At 37.7% G+C, this 19,107-nt stretch overlaps 1 protein-coding gene across 5 annotated transcripts; it reads left to right on the forward strand.

The window, feature by feature from the left end:
- Positions 1–1,634: 1,634 nt before the first annotated feature.
- Positions 1,635–15,060, forward strand: LOC118801023. 5 transcript variants are annotated; one of them, XM_036561203.1, is made up of 15 exons: positions 1,635–1,704; positions 2,371–2,547; positions 3,475–3,600; positions 6,242–6,447; positions 6,871–7,429; positions 7,608–7,655; positions 7,940–7,978; positions 8,532–8,570; positions 10,341–10,430; positions 10,677–10,715; positions 10,924–10,995; positions 11,149–11,187; positions 11,315–11,386; positions 11,520–11,558; positions 13,436–15,060. In XM_036561203.1, the coding sequence occupies exons 5-15, from the start codon at positions 7,369–7,371 to the stop codon at positions 13,462–13,464; spliced, it is 567 nt and encodes a 188-aa protein (XP_036417096.1). In that variant the 5' UTR covers positions 1,635–1,704; positions 2,371–2,547; positions 3,475–3,600; positions 6,242–6,447; positions 6,871–7,368; the 3' UTR covers positions 13,465–15,060. The 5 variants fall into 5 exon arrangements, 3 of the variants coding, with proteins under 3 accessions (XP_036417096.1, XP_036417095.1, XP_036417097.1); XM_036561202.1 differs by lacking the exon at positions 2,371–2,547 and having other exon boundaries at positions 1,644–1,704; positions 6,238–6,447; XM_036561204.1 differs by lacking the exons at positions 2,371–2,547; positions 7,940–7,978 and having other exon boundaries at positions 1,644–1,704; positions 6,238–6,447.
- The last annotated feature ends 4,047 nt before the right edge of the window (positions 15,061–19,107 follow it).

Raw genomic sequence — 19,107 nt, forward strand, 5'->3', positions numbered from 1 at the left:
TTACATAACTTAAATAATACAGATAATAAAAACACATGGAACAAAGTAAATAAATAAAATATCACATCAGAAATAAATGAAAGCAACACTATTTCAAAGTTTATGTAGTTTTCTGTAGGATGAGGGATCTCTTTATTCCGTTAATGCACAAACCTCAGTGAGACTTGGAGTGGAAAATTCCCCCTTATCTTTTCAAAATTCACCCATAATGCAATGGTGTAGATGTAAACAGAGTCTTTCAGAGTGTATACACACAGCGCCACCTACAGGACATTAAACTACACAGCTAAAATGATTTCACACTATAATATGTATGAATGTACATAGGGGGGCACAGTTTTGGCAATTTAATAACAAGTTAAATGTTATCTAACAGTTTGTTAATGCTGGATAATAATTATAGGTAAGTGTAATAATTCATATTTTTTTAATATATTTTGAAGTCACAACATTGTAATAATACTATATTTATTGATTAATGATGTTGAAAAGAAGCATATATTAACCACTTAATGATTAACTAAACATTACCAAACATTTGTGCATCACATAATAGTGAATAACTACTTAATCATTGACGTAAATTATTATGCTTTTATGAAACTAAGGAAAAGCTTAATATTTAATGTTTTATGTTTCTACAACTGAATGTAATTACTGATTATTTGTAGAACACTGAGTAAATAAGTCGTTGTTTTACGCCTGTTGTTGTAAAATGTCACCGCAGATATGTATAAACCATTAATGATTAGTAACGTTCATTGGTGATATGAACATTTATTGTGCACATGCACATATTAATGTTGTACAAGTGAAGTTTTTCAGCTCAGCATGGTTCCATCCACACCTGACCTGTGTCACATGTAGTGATCAGTTCCTCTTACCAGTTAATGTTTCAGTGTTATTGACTGAGGGTCTCTCTGTTCTTCTCTGAGGGGAGAGATGGTCTCTGTTCTTCTCTGAGGGGAGAGAGGGTCTCTCTGTTCTTCTCTGAGGGGAGAGAGGGTCCCTCTGTTCTTCTCTGAGGGGAGAGAGGGTCTCTGTTCTTCTCTGAGGGGAGAGAGGGTCTCTCTGTTCTTCTCTGAGGGGAGAGAGTCTCTCTGTTCTTCTCTGAGGGGAGAGATGGTCTCTCTGTTCTTCTCTGAGGGGGGAGCGGGTCTCTGTTCTTCTCTGAGGGGAGAGAGGGTCTCTCGGTTCTTGTCTGAGGGGAGAGAGGGTCTCTGTTCTTCTCTGAGGGGAGAGAGGGTCTCTGTTCTTCTCTGAGGGAAGAGAGGGTCTCTTGCTGCTTTTTTTCATGTTCACCACAAAACAACAATGAGGAAGGAAAGTTTTTATGGTAAAGTAGGTGCTTTTTTATATCTAAATGTGTGTAATGACTGTTATAAATGGCTTATCGTGGTTTTTGCCACAGATCTTACATAAAAACCCTCTTTGCTCTTTGATCCTAATGTAGCATAAATAACACTCTGTGGTCAGAAACACTTGAAAGAAGTTACTGTTCCACCGAAAGTGTGAGAGTACTAGGACAGGTACTAGATACACTCCAGAAAACAGTGCGTTTTATTTCAAACATGTCAGATATAGAGTTCCTGCACTTTCAGTACAGACACTACATTTCCCATAATGCCTCAGCATCTTTCCTGTAAACACTTTCAGTTTCATAAGTCAGGCAGGAGGGCAGCTGTGCTCAGCACGGAGTTAGAGGTGAGTACAGATGGACATACGCCTGTGATTCAGAGTATACATATTTAGATAAATACATAAATGGACAGATTACAACATACAGATAAACAAACGTCTGTATATTTACATTCAACAGCTAAATCATCAGTGCTACTGTCTCAGCGTCCACATCAGCCGCTTATCAGAAAGAGAGCTCAGCTTTACTGAGCATTTACTCAGAAACACGTTCAGATTCTGACTCTGCATCAAATCTCAACTGCTGAACTGTACAGAAGTGAAAAATCTGTGGAATTCTTCTTTAGGCATTGCTCTGGACTCTCTCTCTCTCTCTCTCTCTTTCTTTCTCTCTCTCTCTCTCTCTCCCTCTCTCTCTCTCTCCCTCTCGCTCTCTCTCTCTCTCTCTCTCTCTCTCTCTCTCTCTCTCTCTCCCTCTCGCTCTCTCTCTCTCCCTCTCTCTCTCTCGCTCTCTCTCTCTCCCTCTCTCTCTCTCGCTCTCTCTCTCGCTCAAATTGTCTTTGTTGGGAAATATGCATGACACGTGGGAAGCATTTAACCTGAATGTGTTATAATTCTTCTCTCTCTCTCTCTCTCTCTCTCTCTCTCTCTCTCTCTCTTTCTTTCTCTGTGTTCTTTTGCTTCCTGTGTGTTTTTTTCTCCTATGAAACTCTGCTCATGGACCCCATCCAGCTTCCTGAGTCCTCTCTGTTACAGTGTTAGAGATCAGGGTTCAAATCCATATTTGGAGAAGAGTGTGAACATTTTTGCGGCTTTGAAAAAAAAAAGAAAAACTTAACACTTTGCTGCCCTCTGGAACTTGATTACACTGTGTGTATTCTGATTAGAGTGGCTGTAATATGCTGTAAAGTAAGTTTAAAACACATTCAGGACAGAATGAAAGGAGAGAGAACAGATTGAAAGAAGAGGACAGAATTAATTGAGAGATGACAGAATGAAAGGACAGAGGACTGAATGAAAGGAGTGTTGATAGAATTAAAGGAGAGAGAACAAACTGAAAAAAGCAGGACAGAACGAAAGGACAGAGGACAGAATGAATGGAGAGAGGACAGAGCCAAAGGACAGAGGACAGAATAAATGGAGAGAGAACAAAATGAAAAGATTAAGCACATAATGAATAGATAGAGGACAGAATGAAAAGGAGAGAGGATATAATGGAAGGAGATGAAAATAGGGAGCACACAATGAAGGAAGAGAGGACAGAATGCCATGAGAGATGACAGAATGAAATAAGAGAGGACAGAATGAAAGGAGAGAGGACAGAGTGAAGGGACAGAGGACAGAGTCAAAGAGAGTCATATTATGATCTCTGACTATATTAACTCCAGAGAGATGCCCTGTGTTAGAACACAGGACTGAGAGCTGTGTTAGTGCACAGGACTGAGAGCTGTATTAGAACACAGGACTGAGAGCTGTGTTAGTGCACAGGACTGAGAGCTGTGTTAGAGCACAGGACTGAGAGCTGTGTTAGAGCACAGGCCTGAGAGCTGTGTTAGAACACAGAACTGAGAGCTGTGTTAGAACACAGGACTGAGAGCTGTATTAGAACACAGGACTGAGAGCTGTGTTAGAGCACAGGACTGAGAGCTGTGTTAGAGCACAGGCCTGAGAGCTGTGTTAGAACACAGAACTGAGAGCTGTGTTAGTGCACAGGACTGAGAGCTGTGTTAGAACACAGGACTGAGAGTTGTGTTAGAGCACAGGACTGAGAGCTGTGTTAGAGCACAGGACTGAGAGCTGTGTTAGAGCACAGGACTGAGAGCTGTTTGTTTACAGAGCGACGCTGCCACCTACAGGAGGACCATCAGACTGCAAGGCGAAGGTGAACTGCTGCCATCATGGCACCTTCCACACATTTCCTTCTGCTCCTGGTGGCTCACAGTGTTTCAGCTGTTCACAGAGGTAAACAGGCATCACTGATGTGTAAAGACATGTTTAGATACAATCTACTGTGTTAAAGTCTTCAGGACCTGAGGAATCATGAGCTGTTTGAATTTGAATCAGATCAGTAGGTGTTTGTTTACTCATAAAAACACTAAAATCAGAGCAAATACTGTAACTTTAATATAATTAATACTGATTTTACACTGTCAAGTAAAATGATCTTAAACTTAGTAAAGAAATCTAATATTTCTCCTGTTGAGATTTTTAGAATCTTAATTTAAAATTATTTACTGTATTTCTATACATTGTTTTTTTACCTGTTTTAAGTCATTTTATTAATAAATTTATCTCAGTATGTTGGCAGATAATTGTGCTTGTTGTAAGAAATGAGCTTGAAACCAGCAGAATGATCTGCCAGTATAGTGAGATAATTTAACCTGATAAAATTAGCTAAAACCAATGAAAAATGTCTGGGAATGAGCTACACAATCCTATAATAAGTGCACAACCATCTCAAAACAAGAAATATTAGATATGCCGACTAGAACTAAGATTAGATTTCATTTGACAAGATGCCATTTTTTGCAGTGCATGTCTGTCAGTTTCAACCCTCTGCTGAAGCAATCCCAGTATTAATTATAGTTATTATCCAGTACTTGGTTTATTTATTTAATCCTTTATCAAATTAAATCAGGTCTGCTGCTGATTAAGGTTACCAGATCCATGTGATGGCTGAGAGCACTGATGCTAAATTTGAATAAATCAATATAAATGAATAGATCCAGCATTGACTCAAAAGAGAATCTTGATTTCTCTCACAAAGAGGTAATACAGGAAAAACAACAGGCTACAACCTGTGTGCATGGAAAATTCTAGCTTTAGTGAACTTTTGAACTCACACAGAAAGTTGTACCAGATGAGCTTGTAGAGACAGAGCGGCCTGGTACGAGCAGGATGAGCTTGTAGGGACAGAGCAGCCTGGTACGAGCAGGATGAGCTTGTAGGGACAGAGCGGCCTGGTACGAGCAGGATGAGCTTGTAGGGACAGAGCGGCCTGGTATGAGCAGGATGAGCATGTAGGGACAGAGCGGCCTGGTACGAGCAGGATGAGACCGGCTTTTATAAAACGGATATTATGTACATTTTGATTTAAAGGTGACCAAGAAAGGTAAAGAATTTGAGTACAATGGGGACTAAAATGGAATTGAAACTTGGTAAAAATGGCAGGTTGATCATCATATCACCTCAAAAATTGTGGTCCCACTTTATATTAAGTGTCTCTAATAACTGTGTAGTTACAAGTGCACAACATATGCAACAACATTATAACTATTAATGATTTAGATGCTGTTACAGACAGATTACAGATGTAAAGCCTATAATTACACGTGTATCAACTTCAGTTTCGTCTCATGTAATTACACAAGTGTATTTTAATAGTTGTAACAGCCTATTCTCTCTCATGTAATTACACAAAGATAATAACATACATGTAATTACACTGTAATCAGACTGGAACAGCAGTTTTTTTCAGTTTTTTGTTTTTCAGTCTTGTTACAACACAGTAATTATGTAAAACAATGTAATGTTATGTAAAACACTTCCTTTAACTGCTGAAAAAGACTTCTCTTCTGTGTTGTATCAAAAAGATACACTTTTGTAATTAAATAAAGCAAAACTGAAATTGATACGTGTGTAATTACATAGGTTTCTGTAATCCATCTGTAAGATTGGCTAAATCATCAGTAGTTACAGTGTAATTGCAGATGTTATTCATGTGTAACTGCAAAGTTATTAGTGACTTAATATAAAGTGGGACCAGCTGTCTTTGCATTTGGCTTCCAGAAACCTTTGCCACTTGATGCTCGAATAAAGCGGAGACCTTTTTCCCTTTTCCACGAAAGCTCAGCATCTGAAGTCTTTTTTGATTCTTTTGAGAATTAAAATTAAGACAGTTATTAATGTAGATGTACAGTAAGAGTTAGAGATCCAACTATACGTCCAGACCCTGTGCTGTAGGGAAAGCTCAGGGTCTTGACAGCGTCAAAGAAGTTTGAGTTGTGTGAACTCTGGTGTCCTCAAGTTCAGTCAACTCAAGAAGAGCCATGTAACAACTGTGATTTAGTGGCAGTTCAACCAACATAAATGCTATAAACACTCAGCAGCTCAGAAACTGATCCCAAGAATTAATGAACTATCAGAAAGAAAAGATGTAAGGTGTGTAGATCAAGCACACTGGTATGTTTAACAGACCTACATCCTGGGGACATTTAAAGAGATTTAATAGTTATCTGTAGCTAATGTGGCCTACATATATCAAATATTCATATTTAATATTTGAAGGTTCACTACAAGTGGCTGTATTTCGCTGTTGGTATTTTGGTGTATTAAAATAGAAACACTCTCTGGTCCTCAGATTTGTTGAGATTTTTTAATGAGGCCCTTTTTAGTGGTCGAGTTTGACACCCTTGTGCTTTAAGTTGAGGAGACCTCTTATTTTTACAGTGTACTGTATAACATAAAAGATAACAGTATTGTTGTTGGATTGGGAGCCCACTTTGTCTGGGTTCATAAACAGGACACCATACCATCAACTAGTTTGTAAGATGATTTTAAAAACTGCTCTGAGTAATTATTTTGCCGTTTACCCCACAGAGAGATTCTACCTGTACCACGTCCACACTGTCCACTTCAGTCCTTTACAAAATACCAATAACACTGAGCTCACTGCAGCTGTCCTGACTGATGGAGAGAACATGGTTTCAGAATGGATGGAAGGATTCTGGAGTAGAACAAGAATGAAGAAGCAGAGAGTTCCACATGAATCTGAAGTTTTTATTGACCTTCTGGAGATCAGCTATAATGGTCAGTTTCTTTTCTATATTCAATCACATGAAAAAAATCACATTTAATATGCATATTAAAATTGGGGTAACACTTTACTGTAGGGTTCTGTTCAGAAGGCTGCACAACACCTACATAAGCTTGTCATGACAACTGACATAACCCTACATAAATGTTTATAAATGCTTATTCCAACAGGCCTTATAAAAGCTACTCTTCCCAAATGTCATTAAAGTAAACTAAAGTAGCCTTTATAACAAATAGCTCCTATTGGAATAAGCCTTTATAAACATTTGTGTAGGGTTATGTTAGTTGTCATGACAAGCTTATGTAGGTGTCATGTAGGCTTATGAACAGAGCCCTACAGTAGTGACACCAACTTTGGTGAGTATGGTGAGCTGTGTGTAAAAGACTCTAAATAAAAGATTTTCGTCTGTATTTCAGGTCCTGGTGACATAGTAAAGAGACATGACTGTGAGGTTGAGAGATCCTCTAGTGGAGATGTGACCTTACTGAGCACTACAGCTGAATACAGACTCAATGGAGAGGTCATCCTCCACTTTAATGTGGACACCGTTCAGTGTGTGGTGCTGGACAGTGAGTTCCTTCCAGTTGAAGTAGTGCGAACCAGTCCACCCAGCCTCAGTCAAATCTACAAGGATTATTTGGTGCAGACGTGTATGGAGGAGCTCCTCAGTTACCTGGATCACCATGAGAAGGACAGCAGAAGAACTGATGTGACACCAAGTTCTGAAGATGAGGAGTTCATTTCTGGATACACAGTGCTTCTCTTGTGCATCACCGTTTGGGTGTTTTGGAGAGAGAGAAACAGGGATCCGTACAGAGAAGAGGGTGTAGTCCAATTGAGTGGACACAGCCCCGTTTGACCTGTCATTCTTCACTGAATGGATTCATTCAATTATTTTCCGCATTAAGAAAAAGATGAGAAAAAGAAAAGCTGGGAAGACTCCAGTTAAAAGTGCTTACAGAGACGATTTAAATGGTGAGACCAAAAGCAGGCTGACACACGGTTTTATAACAGAACACTCTTCTTCTTCTTCTTCTTCTTCTTAATAACACTATTATTATATTAATATTAATTAAGGATTAATCAAAGAATGAATTTGAAGATACACAGTGTTCAGTGGGAGGTGATGTTGATGATCTTCTCCCTCTTTCAGTGATGGTGAATGACGATCATGATGGACGAGATGCAGACCGAACTGACAGTGGGTTCAGTGCCATTCACTTTACATCACATTCCTGCCCATCACAGTGGTCACTGCAACAAATGTTTATACTGAAAGTCCTTTTTCATATTTCTGTAATGCTGTCAGATCTGCTGCTTTCTCTAAACAAGAAATGATCTCAATGTTTCTAAGTGTAATTTCAAATATCACATATCATTACATTCAAATGTGAACTACTAAATTATTACATTTTCAAACTCATTAACCTGAATTTGATATTCTTAATGTCATGTTTACTCTTTATTTTTACGTTTTTATAATAGGAAGATCTGTTGCTTCAATGGACATTCCTCTAACTTTGGGTAACGATACATATTTAATTTTTAGTACATTTTCAGTATTTTTTATGGTATCTTTGTTCAACATTAGCAAAAAAAGTGTTTGTCGAACACTGAGGGGCTACAAAAACCAACACTGGAAACATTTCTTTCAAGAAGAATGACGCATTTATGCGTAATTTCAGTGTGAGCTGGACTGAGGAGGAGAGGAGTGTTTAAAAGAAACACTGCCCTTATGACCATAAAAGACGACAGCCTTTCTAAAAGTGCTGTAGCTCTATATGGCAGAGAAAAATTGATGAAAATGACAATGAAGAAATTAGAAGTATTGCAGCAAGCAGCAATTTAGGGGTCCAAGCACTAATCAACTCAATGCTAATGCTCAGCAATGCGGCCTTTTTGCAGGCAAATGATACATTTCTGACAGTTGCTCAGCTAAAAAAAACCTTAATATCATCATATGTAGGAGACAGACTCTGAACAAGAAACAAGACATTCACAAACTCACGATCCTGAATGTAATATTCATCATGCTTACTGTTTTTTTAAACTTCACTTTTTTATTGCTTTATTATAGGGAGATTCGCTGCTTCAATGGACATTCCTCTTACTTTGGGTAATGATACTTATTTCATTTTTAGTATATCTTCAGTATTTCAAGATATAGTCATCTGCAAATGTTTGGACATTCCCAGTCAAATGATGTGAAGATAAGTCTACAGAGAACATACTTAAATATGGCATTTTCCTGCTCATTTTACTGCCCAATTTCAGTTTAAGTTTAACATATTGGAAGAAATATAAAATGCACAGAAGTGTGTCTCTGTAGAGGATGTGTTAACTTATTTTCACATCAAGATAACTTGTAACACGTATATATACAGTGGTAAACTTTTACAGAAGGCCAGGGCAAACCTCAGTAGCGGACCCTAGTGGTGGTGGTGGGCTCATTTGAAAGTAATACTTTACACTTATTTTTAATACAACGGCCCTTCTAAATGGAAAGTTCTCAAGCAGTTCTATATGGCAGAAAAATGTCATCTCTTGCATTATGATTTTGATGAAAAGAACAATAAAAAATATCAAGTAAAAGTAAAATATGGCCCCAAGCAGCAATTCAGGGGTCCAAGCACCAGTCAGCTCAATGAGGTCTAATGCACAGCACTGGGGCCTTTTTGCAGACAAAAGATAAATGATAGGAAGTCAGAGTTGATCAAAAGTTCTTAATATGCCAAGATTATTGTTCAGAGACTTTAAATGAAGATACTTTTTCGGCTTAGTAAAGATTGATCTTCTGACATTGGTGCTTAAGCTGCAGATCTTGAACAAATAAGTCAAATACTGTACAAGCCATCCAATTTCCGACATAACTTGAAATGGCAAAGTTGTTCAGTTAAAAAAAACTTGAATCACATGAGACCTGTTATTTATCCATAGGAAACAGAAAATTATGTAAATTGGATTTTTAACGATTTTACAGTTTCATGCCAATTACTGTAAGAGTTGAGACCTTGACAGTCTGGTCTCCTCAATACTTAGCTGTGTGTTCTGTACTGGACCTCAAATCTGCTCTAACTCTTATTTATATCACTGTAGTTACATTATCTGTGCCCCCCATCCCCTCTGGTTCTGCCTCTGTGTATATGTACACCAAAGAGCCAAAACATCACGTCCACTCCCAGATGAAGCAAATAATGTTGATTATCTCATAACAACAGCACATGTCAAGGTCCAGGATCTGTTAGACAGCAAGCCAATGGTTCTCATAGTCAACATGGACATGGGAGAAATAGGCAGACGTGAAGACCTGAGCAACTTTGACAAGAGCCAGATCGTTTTGGCCAGATGACTGGGTCAAAGCATCTCCTGGTGCTCCTGATCAGCAGTGGTGCGTACCTGTGCCAACAGTGGTCCAAGGAGGGACAAACAACGGATCAGTGACAGAGTGGTGGGCGCCCAAAGCTCATTGATGCATGAGGGCATCTGCCTGGACAATGAATACAATGTTCAGGAACAGTTTGAGGATAAAGATAAAGAGTCAAATGTGTTGATTTGGCCTCCAAATCTTAATCTGATTGAGCTGGTATGTTCATCCAATCTGCAGTGGCTCCATCTTGCAACTTACAGGACTTAATGGATCTGCTGCTTATGTCTCTGCCAGATCCCACAGGGTACCTTCCAAGGTGTTGTAGTGTCCATGCTGCAGCAGGTCGGATCTGTTTAGGCAGAACGCAGAGGATAAACAGCACATAGGTCATTATGTTTTGGCTCATTGGTGTTTAACTGATAAATATGCACTGAAATTAACAATGAAAACTCAGTAAACCAAGTCATATTTGGAATCTAAAAGTCCATCATTGGAGTCCATCTTCTCATTTTCTTTCAGCTGGTCAAGATGATGACTGTGGTCAGATAAGGATGATTGTGGTCAGTAAGGACAGACTGACTCGGACTGCGAGACTGATCACAGCTGGAGGTGAGTCCAAAACCTAAAGGAAATGTCCACTAAACACTGAAGTCACACTAATAAGAACAAACACATTATTATTCTGATCTTCTGTAGATCATCTGTTAAGAAACGAATCTGTTAAAACATTCTTGATCTACAGGCTTTGTGATATAAATACATCACCGTGTTTTGTGCTGTGCTGTGCTTCCTAATTTGACAGAAGAGCTAAGAATCTTTTCCACTGTATGTGGTTCTGTTCTCTCTCTGTAACAGGGCAGCTTGGATCTAGAACCATCTCTCTCCCTGCATTTGGTAAATCTCTGCACTTATTTCTGTGTAGAACAATTAACCCGTTAAATGGCCAGAGCCCACCGGCAGGCCGAAAGTTTTATTACACACTTCTATTGGTTCTGGGTTTGTAATGAGTTAAACTACATCAGTATCATCCTTCATTTACTGTACACTGTTACAGTAACAGTGCTGTAGAGATTGTACAGATGAGTGTTTATGACTCTTTCAGAGATGCAGGGAGAGGAAAGTGACCACAGGGCTGAAACAAATCCCCAGGATCCTTTGCTGCTGGCACTGATAGGTGAGATTATCATTATCTATCAGATTTCTTCTTAAGAATGGTTGGTGAATGAGGCCCATTGATCCCATTCCTAAACTCATTAATCTGATCAGAAAGTGGAATATTCTACATATTCACTGCTGCTCCTCACTGATGTTTGATTTTTAATTATAGAAAGATTTGCTGCTTCTATGGATATTCCTCTGACTCTGGGTAACGGTCACTATTTCATTCTGAGCTCATACTTTACTTCGTTACATGAAAATTACATTAAATTATGCTTCATATTTAAAAGTTATTTCCCAATTGAATCAGTCCATTTTCTCATTCTCTCTCTCAGCTGAGAATGATGATGGTCAGAAGCTCAGTGAGGATGGACTGGCTCAGACTGCAGGACTGACCACAGCTGGAGGTGAGATCATCACCTGTTCATGGAGGAAACGTCCACTAAACACTGGATCCACAAATAACCCAGAATAATGTTAGCATAGCTTTACAGTCACATACTAATATATACTAATCTAAAATGTGACTTTATTTTTTAGGAAGATGGAATTTCATCAATGTCTCTCTGCCAAATCTGGGTATGACTTATCTATTTCTTTAAAAATGTGGTTTGGTGATTTTGAATCTTTAAGAAATCACTGAAAGCCTCCAGCAGTGATATTTCCTGACCATATTATGCACATCTGAGATGGTTGCTCTGTAGGCCAGTGGTCATCAACCCTGCTCCAAATCTAACACACCAGATCCACTGATGAAGTGGACTGAGGATCTGGATATCTTCAGTCAGGGAGGAAGATCTCCAGGAGCAGGGTTTTCTTCATGTAGTCTGATCTGGTAGCCGTGTGGAGGCACAAGCTCATCAGCTTTGCCCGTATATTTAGTGAGGCCACTGGCAGCAGATCAGGCACAGTTAAGAAAGGAAGAGAAAGGAAAGGAAGTTCAGCTATTTGGTCACAGACTGTAGCATTAATATTAAAAATGATGCTAAATGGACAAATGTCTTTAGAGATTATTCTAATGAACAAAGGCAGTGAGGGGAAAAACGTATTCAGACACTTATTTTTGATTTTTAATAAACTTCCAGTGTATCCACTTTAAATTGAATTTTGATTTTGATTTTAGTGCTGAGCTCTGGTGCATTGTGCGCTGAATGATGGCTTGCGGGCCAAAAAGTTCAGCAGATTTCAACTTTGCGCTGCTGGAGTTTTTAATCCCTGTGTCCACTCACTGTCCACTAGCTCATCTGCTGCTGCACAGTTTGTGTTGGTCATCCTCTAGTCCTTCATCAGTGGTCACAGGACGCTGCCCACAGGACGCTGTTGGCTGGATGTTTTTGGTTGGTGGACTATTCTCAGTCCAGCAGTGACACTGAGATGTTTAAAACTCCAGCAGCAGGTGGTTTGCAGGTCGTCCTGTGACTCTTTAAGTGACCACTGGCTTCTCTTTTACCTTCCTCATCATGAGTCAGAGATCAGGTTGTGAAGTCTTGCCTGGTTTCCTCCGTCCAGAAACTGTTAGATGTGGCTCCACAAACTTTCTTTCACCATCAAACTGCTTCACTGACCGGGATGTTAAAGGTTTTTGCTTTGGCTCTGTAGAGTTTATTAATGTTGTTCCTGAGAACTTCAGGAAGCTCCTTCACCCTCACTGTGATTGCTACACGCTTAAAAATGATGGCTCTTCAGGGTTCTTTAGTAAAGAAATGGTTCTATACAGAACCATGAACACTCAAAGAACCCTCTGCATGATTAAAGGGATCTTTGCATCATGAAATGGTTCTTCAGATTGATGGATTGATGGATGTGTTGTACAGGGGTTTATATGGCACCAAAAAGGGTTCATTTATTGTTACGATGTCATGCTTGTTACAATGGAAGAACCCTTTTGGGTACTGTATAGAACCATTTCAAAAAGGTTCTATACAGAACCATCTACAGCACTTTCTTCATCAGTCTGAAAAAAACATTTCATGATGGAAAGAACCCTTTAATCAAGCAAAGGGTTCTTTTTGTGTTCATGGTTCTATTTAGAGACATTTTCTTTACTAAAGACCCTGAAGAACCATCATTTTTAAGTGTGTATCTTCATGACTGATGATTGATATTTTCTGTACCACTTTGTTTTATGAAATCTATTTTGTGGTTAAATATTTTGTGATTAAACTCATGAATACATACTTTGTTCATATTTTTAAATCCAAAGTGAAAACAGTTCTTTATGTGTGTGAATTTGAAGTGGATATATTGTGCGCACTGGAAGTATATGAAATAAACTAAAGTGTCAATTACATTTTTGCTTGTAAAGTCATGCTTTAAGTCAGGCCTTAGATGTTTTTGCTGTGTGTAACATAAAGCTGCACTGTTCATGTAACAGCAGCGACGCTCTGAGATGTAATGAGTGCCTCTCTTTGTTATTTCTGATAATGAACTAGACTCTGTGTGTTTTTTTCTCCCAGAGAGAATCGACTCCTCTGACTCTCAGTGAGATGATTCTCAGCTGTACAGCTACACCTGAACATCACATCTCAGAGAAGATCCTCACAGTCTATGTCTTAAATTCAAAGCAACAAATCAGAACACACACACACACATACAGTACCTAATATACATACATGCATACAAAAAACAGTATCAGAACCTTCACAATATATCCAATATCATGTCAAGTTATAATATATATTTATCATTGTGTTTGACATCAAAAAGACAAAGTCAGCTACAAAGTCAGCTGTCATTTCACCCCAGACAGAAAACGTCAGTAAGAACCCGTCACTCCACACAGCTGTGATGTTAACTTGACTTTGAAGTTGTGAAGAACAGCCTTTATGACCACTGCAGCCTCTTTGGAATAAGCCTTTATAAATGTTTATGAAGGTTTATGTCAGCTGCCTTGAAAGGCTTATGCAAGTTGACACGTAGCCTTATGAGCACTGACCTACAGTACAGTGTTATATTTTATTTTACACTAAAAGGAAAAATAAACTAATCTAATCTAATCAAGCATAATAGAGTCGTTTCCTGTGCTGACTGATGCTGGATGGACGAGCAGTGCAGTTCAGTATGTTACTCAGTACTCAGTATGTAAATGACTCTAAATTACAGCTTTGTTTTTTACAGCAGTCATTATTTTATGACGTGGCTGCAGATTTTTAGCCGAGCAGGAGGACACGTGATATAACATGAAGGTGCTGCCACCGGTCAGCAACTTCCAGCACGGCTGAGTCTCTGAGCACCACTCGGTGTCTTACTAGCATTCAGTTAAATCCAGAACCAGACCAGGAAAAGCTGTAGTCTTTCACATGCAAGTTTATTCAGTGAAAATTATCACCAAATTAATCAGCTCTGCTACAAGCTGTAGTCTATAGTTTGAGCATGTTAAAACATACGAGGCAAAATGATCTCGTTGTCTGATTTAAACACTACAGAGTAGCTTATCGGTCTCTCGTTCTTCTCCTTTTTTTGGATGAAAAGTGTTTAATAATGTCCTGTTTCTTAAAATGTCACTGTTATTGCATTTTGGCTTCAGGATCAAACTGGTACACTAACTGGTGATGATGTTGAGATGTCAGTGAATTCAAAACTCCATTATTTTGGGACTCTTTTTCATCACAGTCTGCTCTCATACTTAATTTCCTTTTTGACCATATAATTTTTGAGCTCTGTTCTTTTAAATTTAAGCAGCTGGCTCCAACTCAGATGTGTCTGATACAGAGGCCAATCAGCATCAGAACTGATATTTTGAATTAATCCAGCCAATCAACAGTCATGGAAGTGAACATTGTGTAAAAAGATAATCAGTGATGTGTGTGTGTGTGTGTGTGTGTGTGTGTGTGTGTGTGCGCAAGTTGAATTAATAAATATCATAAAAAAAACACCAAAACAAAACGAAACAGCCAATCAGGCCCTGAATTAAGCCCAGATAGGCCTGTGCATTAAATCAACTTCATCGGGCCCTTTGTTGATAAGATTGGTGATTTGCTCTGTTCAGATAACCTTCTAGCAGATTCTGCATTTGTACTTAACCTCATATTTCAATATTATATACTATATTCCTGTATCTCTGTATACATTGCAGTCTGTAACTCTGTTTTTTATTATAAAAATAAAATAAAATATTTTATTTTTATTATAGTATATTATTATTTCTCTGCCAATAACAGATGTGTTTTTATTAAAATTAAGCATTAAAAACCAAAGAGGTTTGCTGATCATTTCACTAAGGTCTCTCCACAATCTATGCTAAAGATTTATGTCCAAACACTGTTATTTTGTTGAGCTCCCAGTGTGTGGATAAAATACAGTCTGTATCTACTGATCTCAGATCTGTCAGTGAGAGAATACTGTAGCTGTCAAAAATATCTCTCTCTCTCTCTCTCTCCCTCTCTCTCTCTCTCTCTCTCTTTCTCTCTCTCTCTCTCTCTCTCTCTCTCTCTTTCTCTCTCTCTCTCTCTCTCTCTCTCTCTTTCTCTCTCTCTCTCTTTCTCTCTCTCTCTCTCTCTCTCTCTCTCTCTCTCTCTTTCTCTCTCTCTCTCTCTCTCTCTCTCTCTCTCTCTCTCTATATATATATATATATATATATATATATATATATATATATATATTATATATATTGTGACCAACAGAAATGCTCCAAATATTTTATTTTTGGAATAAAATCTCTTTCATTTAATTTATATCAGGAGTAATGTAACAAAAAATAATGTATTATAAATAGTTATTAAGTGAAGGAGAAAGCTTTGGCTGCGGTTCCTCATTAAACAAGCTGAAGTCTAATCTTCAAAAGAACTTGTTTTAAAAATATTAATCCAGCTCAGCTCACAATCATTATTCATTCACCTAAGTGTGATTAAATGTTTTGTTGCTCTCCTTAGTACTTTACTGTACTGTCAGGAAGGCTATAGTAAACTATAATAGTCTAAATGAAACGTCTCCTATAAGTTTAAATCACTGCCCTATATTACCTGGAAAGAATCAAAACAATTAAAATGAAAAACTGTCACTCATATTGTTAATATACTATTATTGTTGCATATTTAGTTCTTATGTTTCTGAGCATTCATTTATGCACTGTGCATTGATATGATGCCCAATAGATGGTGGTGTTGTCCAGGCAATGTGTGCTGTTCTAGAAATATGGTGCACCTCTAAAACTAATATCGCTCATCTGAGCCACATTAGACATGCTTCTCACAGTTTTTTCTCAAATGAAAAACGAAGCATTTAAAATGAAATGAAGCATTATGAGCCTGGTTTTAAAAAGTTGTGAGTAGAAAGTACAGATTTTTCTTTTGAAATGTAGTGAGTAAAAATAAAAAGTGTTAAGTGAAAGAAATACTCAAATAAAGTACAAAAACTTAAAAGGTTTACTTAAGTACAGGAAAGAAGTACTAATTCTTTATTACTTCCCACCCAAGTTCGTGGCACTATTTCTTTACTCATTGTGTTCACACAAAATGCACATGCGGCACATTGCAAAACATTAAAAATACACTTGTCACAGCACAGACGCAATCTGTAATGTATGAGATGAGGCAGGATGCATTTGCAATGGAGGTTTATTAAGAGGGACACATCAATCAGAGTGGTAACAGTTCAGAACTACAAAACCAGAAGATACAGTCATGGTGGACTTAGATAGGCTGAAGTCAGGCTAAACACAAAACACTAGTTTAACTAAGAAATACAAAGAAAGCACTAACTTACAACAACTTACAACAGAGACTTCACAATGCCATGCAGAACGGCACGAGTATGTGCCCTTGAGTATATGTGCCAACATACAGCTACGGACAGGTTTACCTCTTGATAAGAATCAGGTGATTGGTAGAGCTGGGTGAAGGACTGTGAAGAAAAACAAAAACAAGATGTCTTTGGATTAGCATGGCAGCTACTGCACAGGCCCAGCAGGAGAGTGTACGACACAATCCTCATTCAGCTGTGAATTACTGATAATTAAAGTGTTTTTGCCAGTCGACTATGTACATTTGTACCATAGGCAAGTACTTATGTCTAACTAGGGTTGCCAGGTGTCTGATTTTGGACTGGAGTCCAGTTTTGAGCTGTATTGTCCAGTGCCTGGTTGGTAGTGCTGGCTGGATGTCCAGTTGAGTCTCACTCTAAAGGCATTTGATTAGTTAAAGTACATGAAGGGTTTTTCTGTCATTGTGTTTCTCTTTCGTTAATTATAATTAATAATACATTAATTTCTAATTTTGAATTATGTTGTTGTGTTTATTTTTTATTATTTTCTTTCTCTTGCTGTTTTACATTTTTGTAAAGGTAAAAGGTTGTCCAGTCTTGGTTTAAGCAACAATAAAGGTTTGCTTGATTTTGGTGGCTTTGACTGTGTTCACTTATGAATTAATTTCATTTTGAAATGTAAGTGAAACTGAGCGAGTTATGGACTTTTAAATATTTTGTTGTTCTGCACAGTTCAAACTGATAAAAACTAAAAAAATAATTTTATGTTTTATGTTTCAGAAATTGTGCTAAATCAACTGAGAAAACTGCAATTTATGCTTTTTTGGTTTCCTGTACATCACACACATATACACAGACACATACTACAGTAGCTGGGTGTCAGATGAGGATGGTCTGTAGGCACCATCCAGGAGGACCAGCACTGATAAGGAACACCTGAACCTGTATTTCCCTAATCCTACTTACACTGCTGAGAAAAAGTATTTGTCCCCTTTCTGATTATCTCTAGTATTGCATATTTGTCACAGTAATTGCTTTCAGATTTTTAAACTAAATGTAATATTGGACAAAGTGTGCCTAATCTAACACAAAACACAAATTATAAATTATTATTGCATATTTAAGGAGCAAAGTTATCATGAAAATCACTGATATGGACAATAACACTTTAACACTAATTCACTTTAAATAACAATAACACTGAGTCACTTAAGTCACTTTAAAATGTATATTGTCTCTTCATCTTGTGTATATTTTGTTCTTCACTTAATAACTATTTATAATAAATTATTTTTTGTTACATTACTCCGAATATAAATTAAATGAAAGAGATTTTATTCCAAAAATAAAATATTTGGAGCATTTCTGTTGGTCACAATATATATTTAATATATTTCAGTTTGTTTTTCTTGTATTTTTATTTTTACTTTGATTACTTTCTGTAGAGAGATTAGCTGAGCTTCACCACAAGCATTTCAATGCATAAATGTCCTGACATGTTGTGCAAATGACAAATAAACTTGAAACTTGAAACATTTCATATTATTTGTTATCATCCTTTTACATATTTGTGTTTTATTAGTTTTATTATAGATACAGTGGTATCTTTACCAGCATGAACTGCTCGTTTTGTTGCCCCACCACAGCATCTCTATTGGGTTCAGGGTTTTGACTAAGCCAAAACATGAATTGTTTTTGATTATCACACTTGTAAATGGTCAGAAACTGTCAGACATGGATAAAACAAAGATTTGAGGCTATAATAAGTAAATGGACAATCCAAACATGTAGTCAAAAACCAAGCTAGGGTCAAAAAAAGAGAATTACCAGGCTAAAAGGATATAAAAAGGGTTGTCAAGGCCAACACAAAGATCAAAGCTAGTTAAGCAAAAAAAAGTCAAAATCCAACATCATTCTGAAAGAAGCAAAGTATCTGCTTTACAAAATGAAAGAAGGCAATAACAGGCAGAAATACATTCTGATATGAGGGAATTATGAGTCTGCTTCAAGTGGCAGACTTTTTTTGACTAAATGCCCCCCATATTTATCCACTTTGTAGCGTAGAAAGATAGTGATTGTGTAATGTTGATAGAAGTTAAAGGTGGGGTTGACCAGCACACATTGGTCATTCACACAGACAGCATTTGCTTTGCTTGGCACTACAACAAGCAAGTTTTACAGACATCCTTTATTCAAATGGTTAAAGAGCCGATTGCTCACTTTGCTTCACAAAAGGGGATTATACATTAGTTTGTCCTTGGTGCAGCTTTCTGTCTTGTGATTCGGAAATTGCCTGGTAGACTTACAGCAAAATGTGAATGCAGCACAAAATATTTCAAATATTTAGCATCGTCATGACATGCAGCAGCAGTCTTTTGCAACTCAGTGTGCAAGGCCATGACATTGGTGTAGATTTGATGGAATTCAG

The sequence above is a fragment of the Colossoma macropomum genome, unplaced genomic scaffold (assembly GCF_904425465.1).
Source record: "Colossoma macropomum unplaced genomic scaffold, Colossoma_macropomum, whole genome shotgun sequence".
NCBI lineage: Eukaryota > Metazoa > Chordata > Actinopteri > Characiformes > Serrasalmidae > Colossoma > Colossoma macropomum.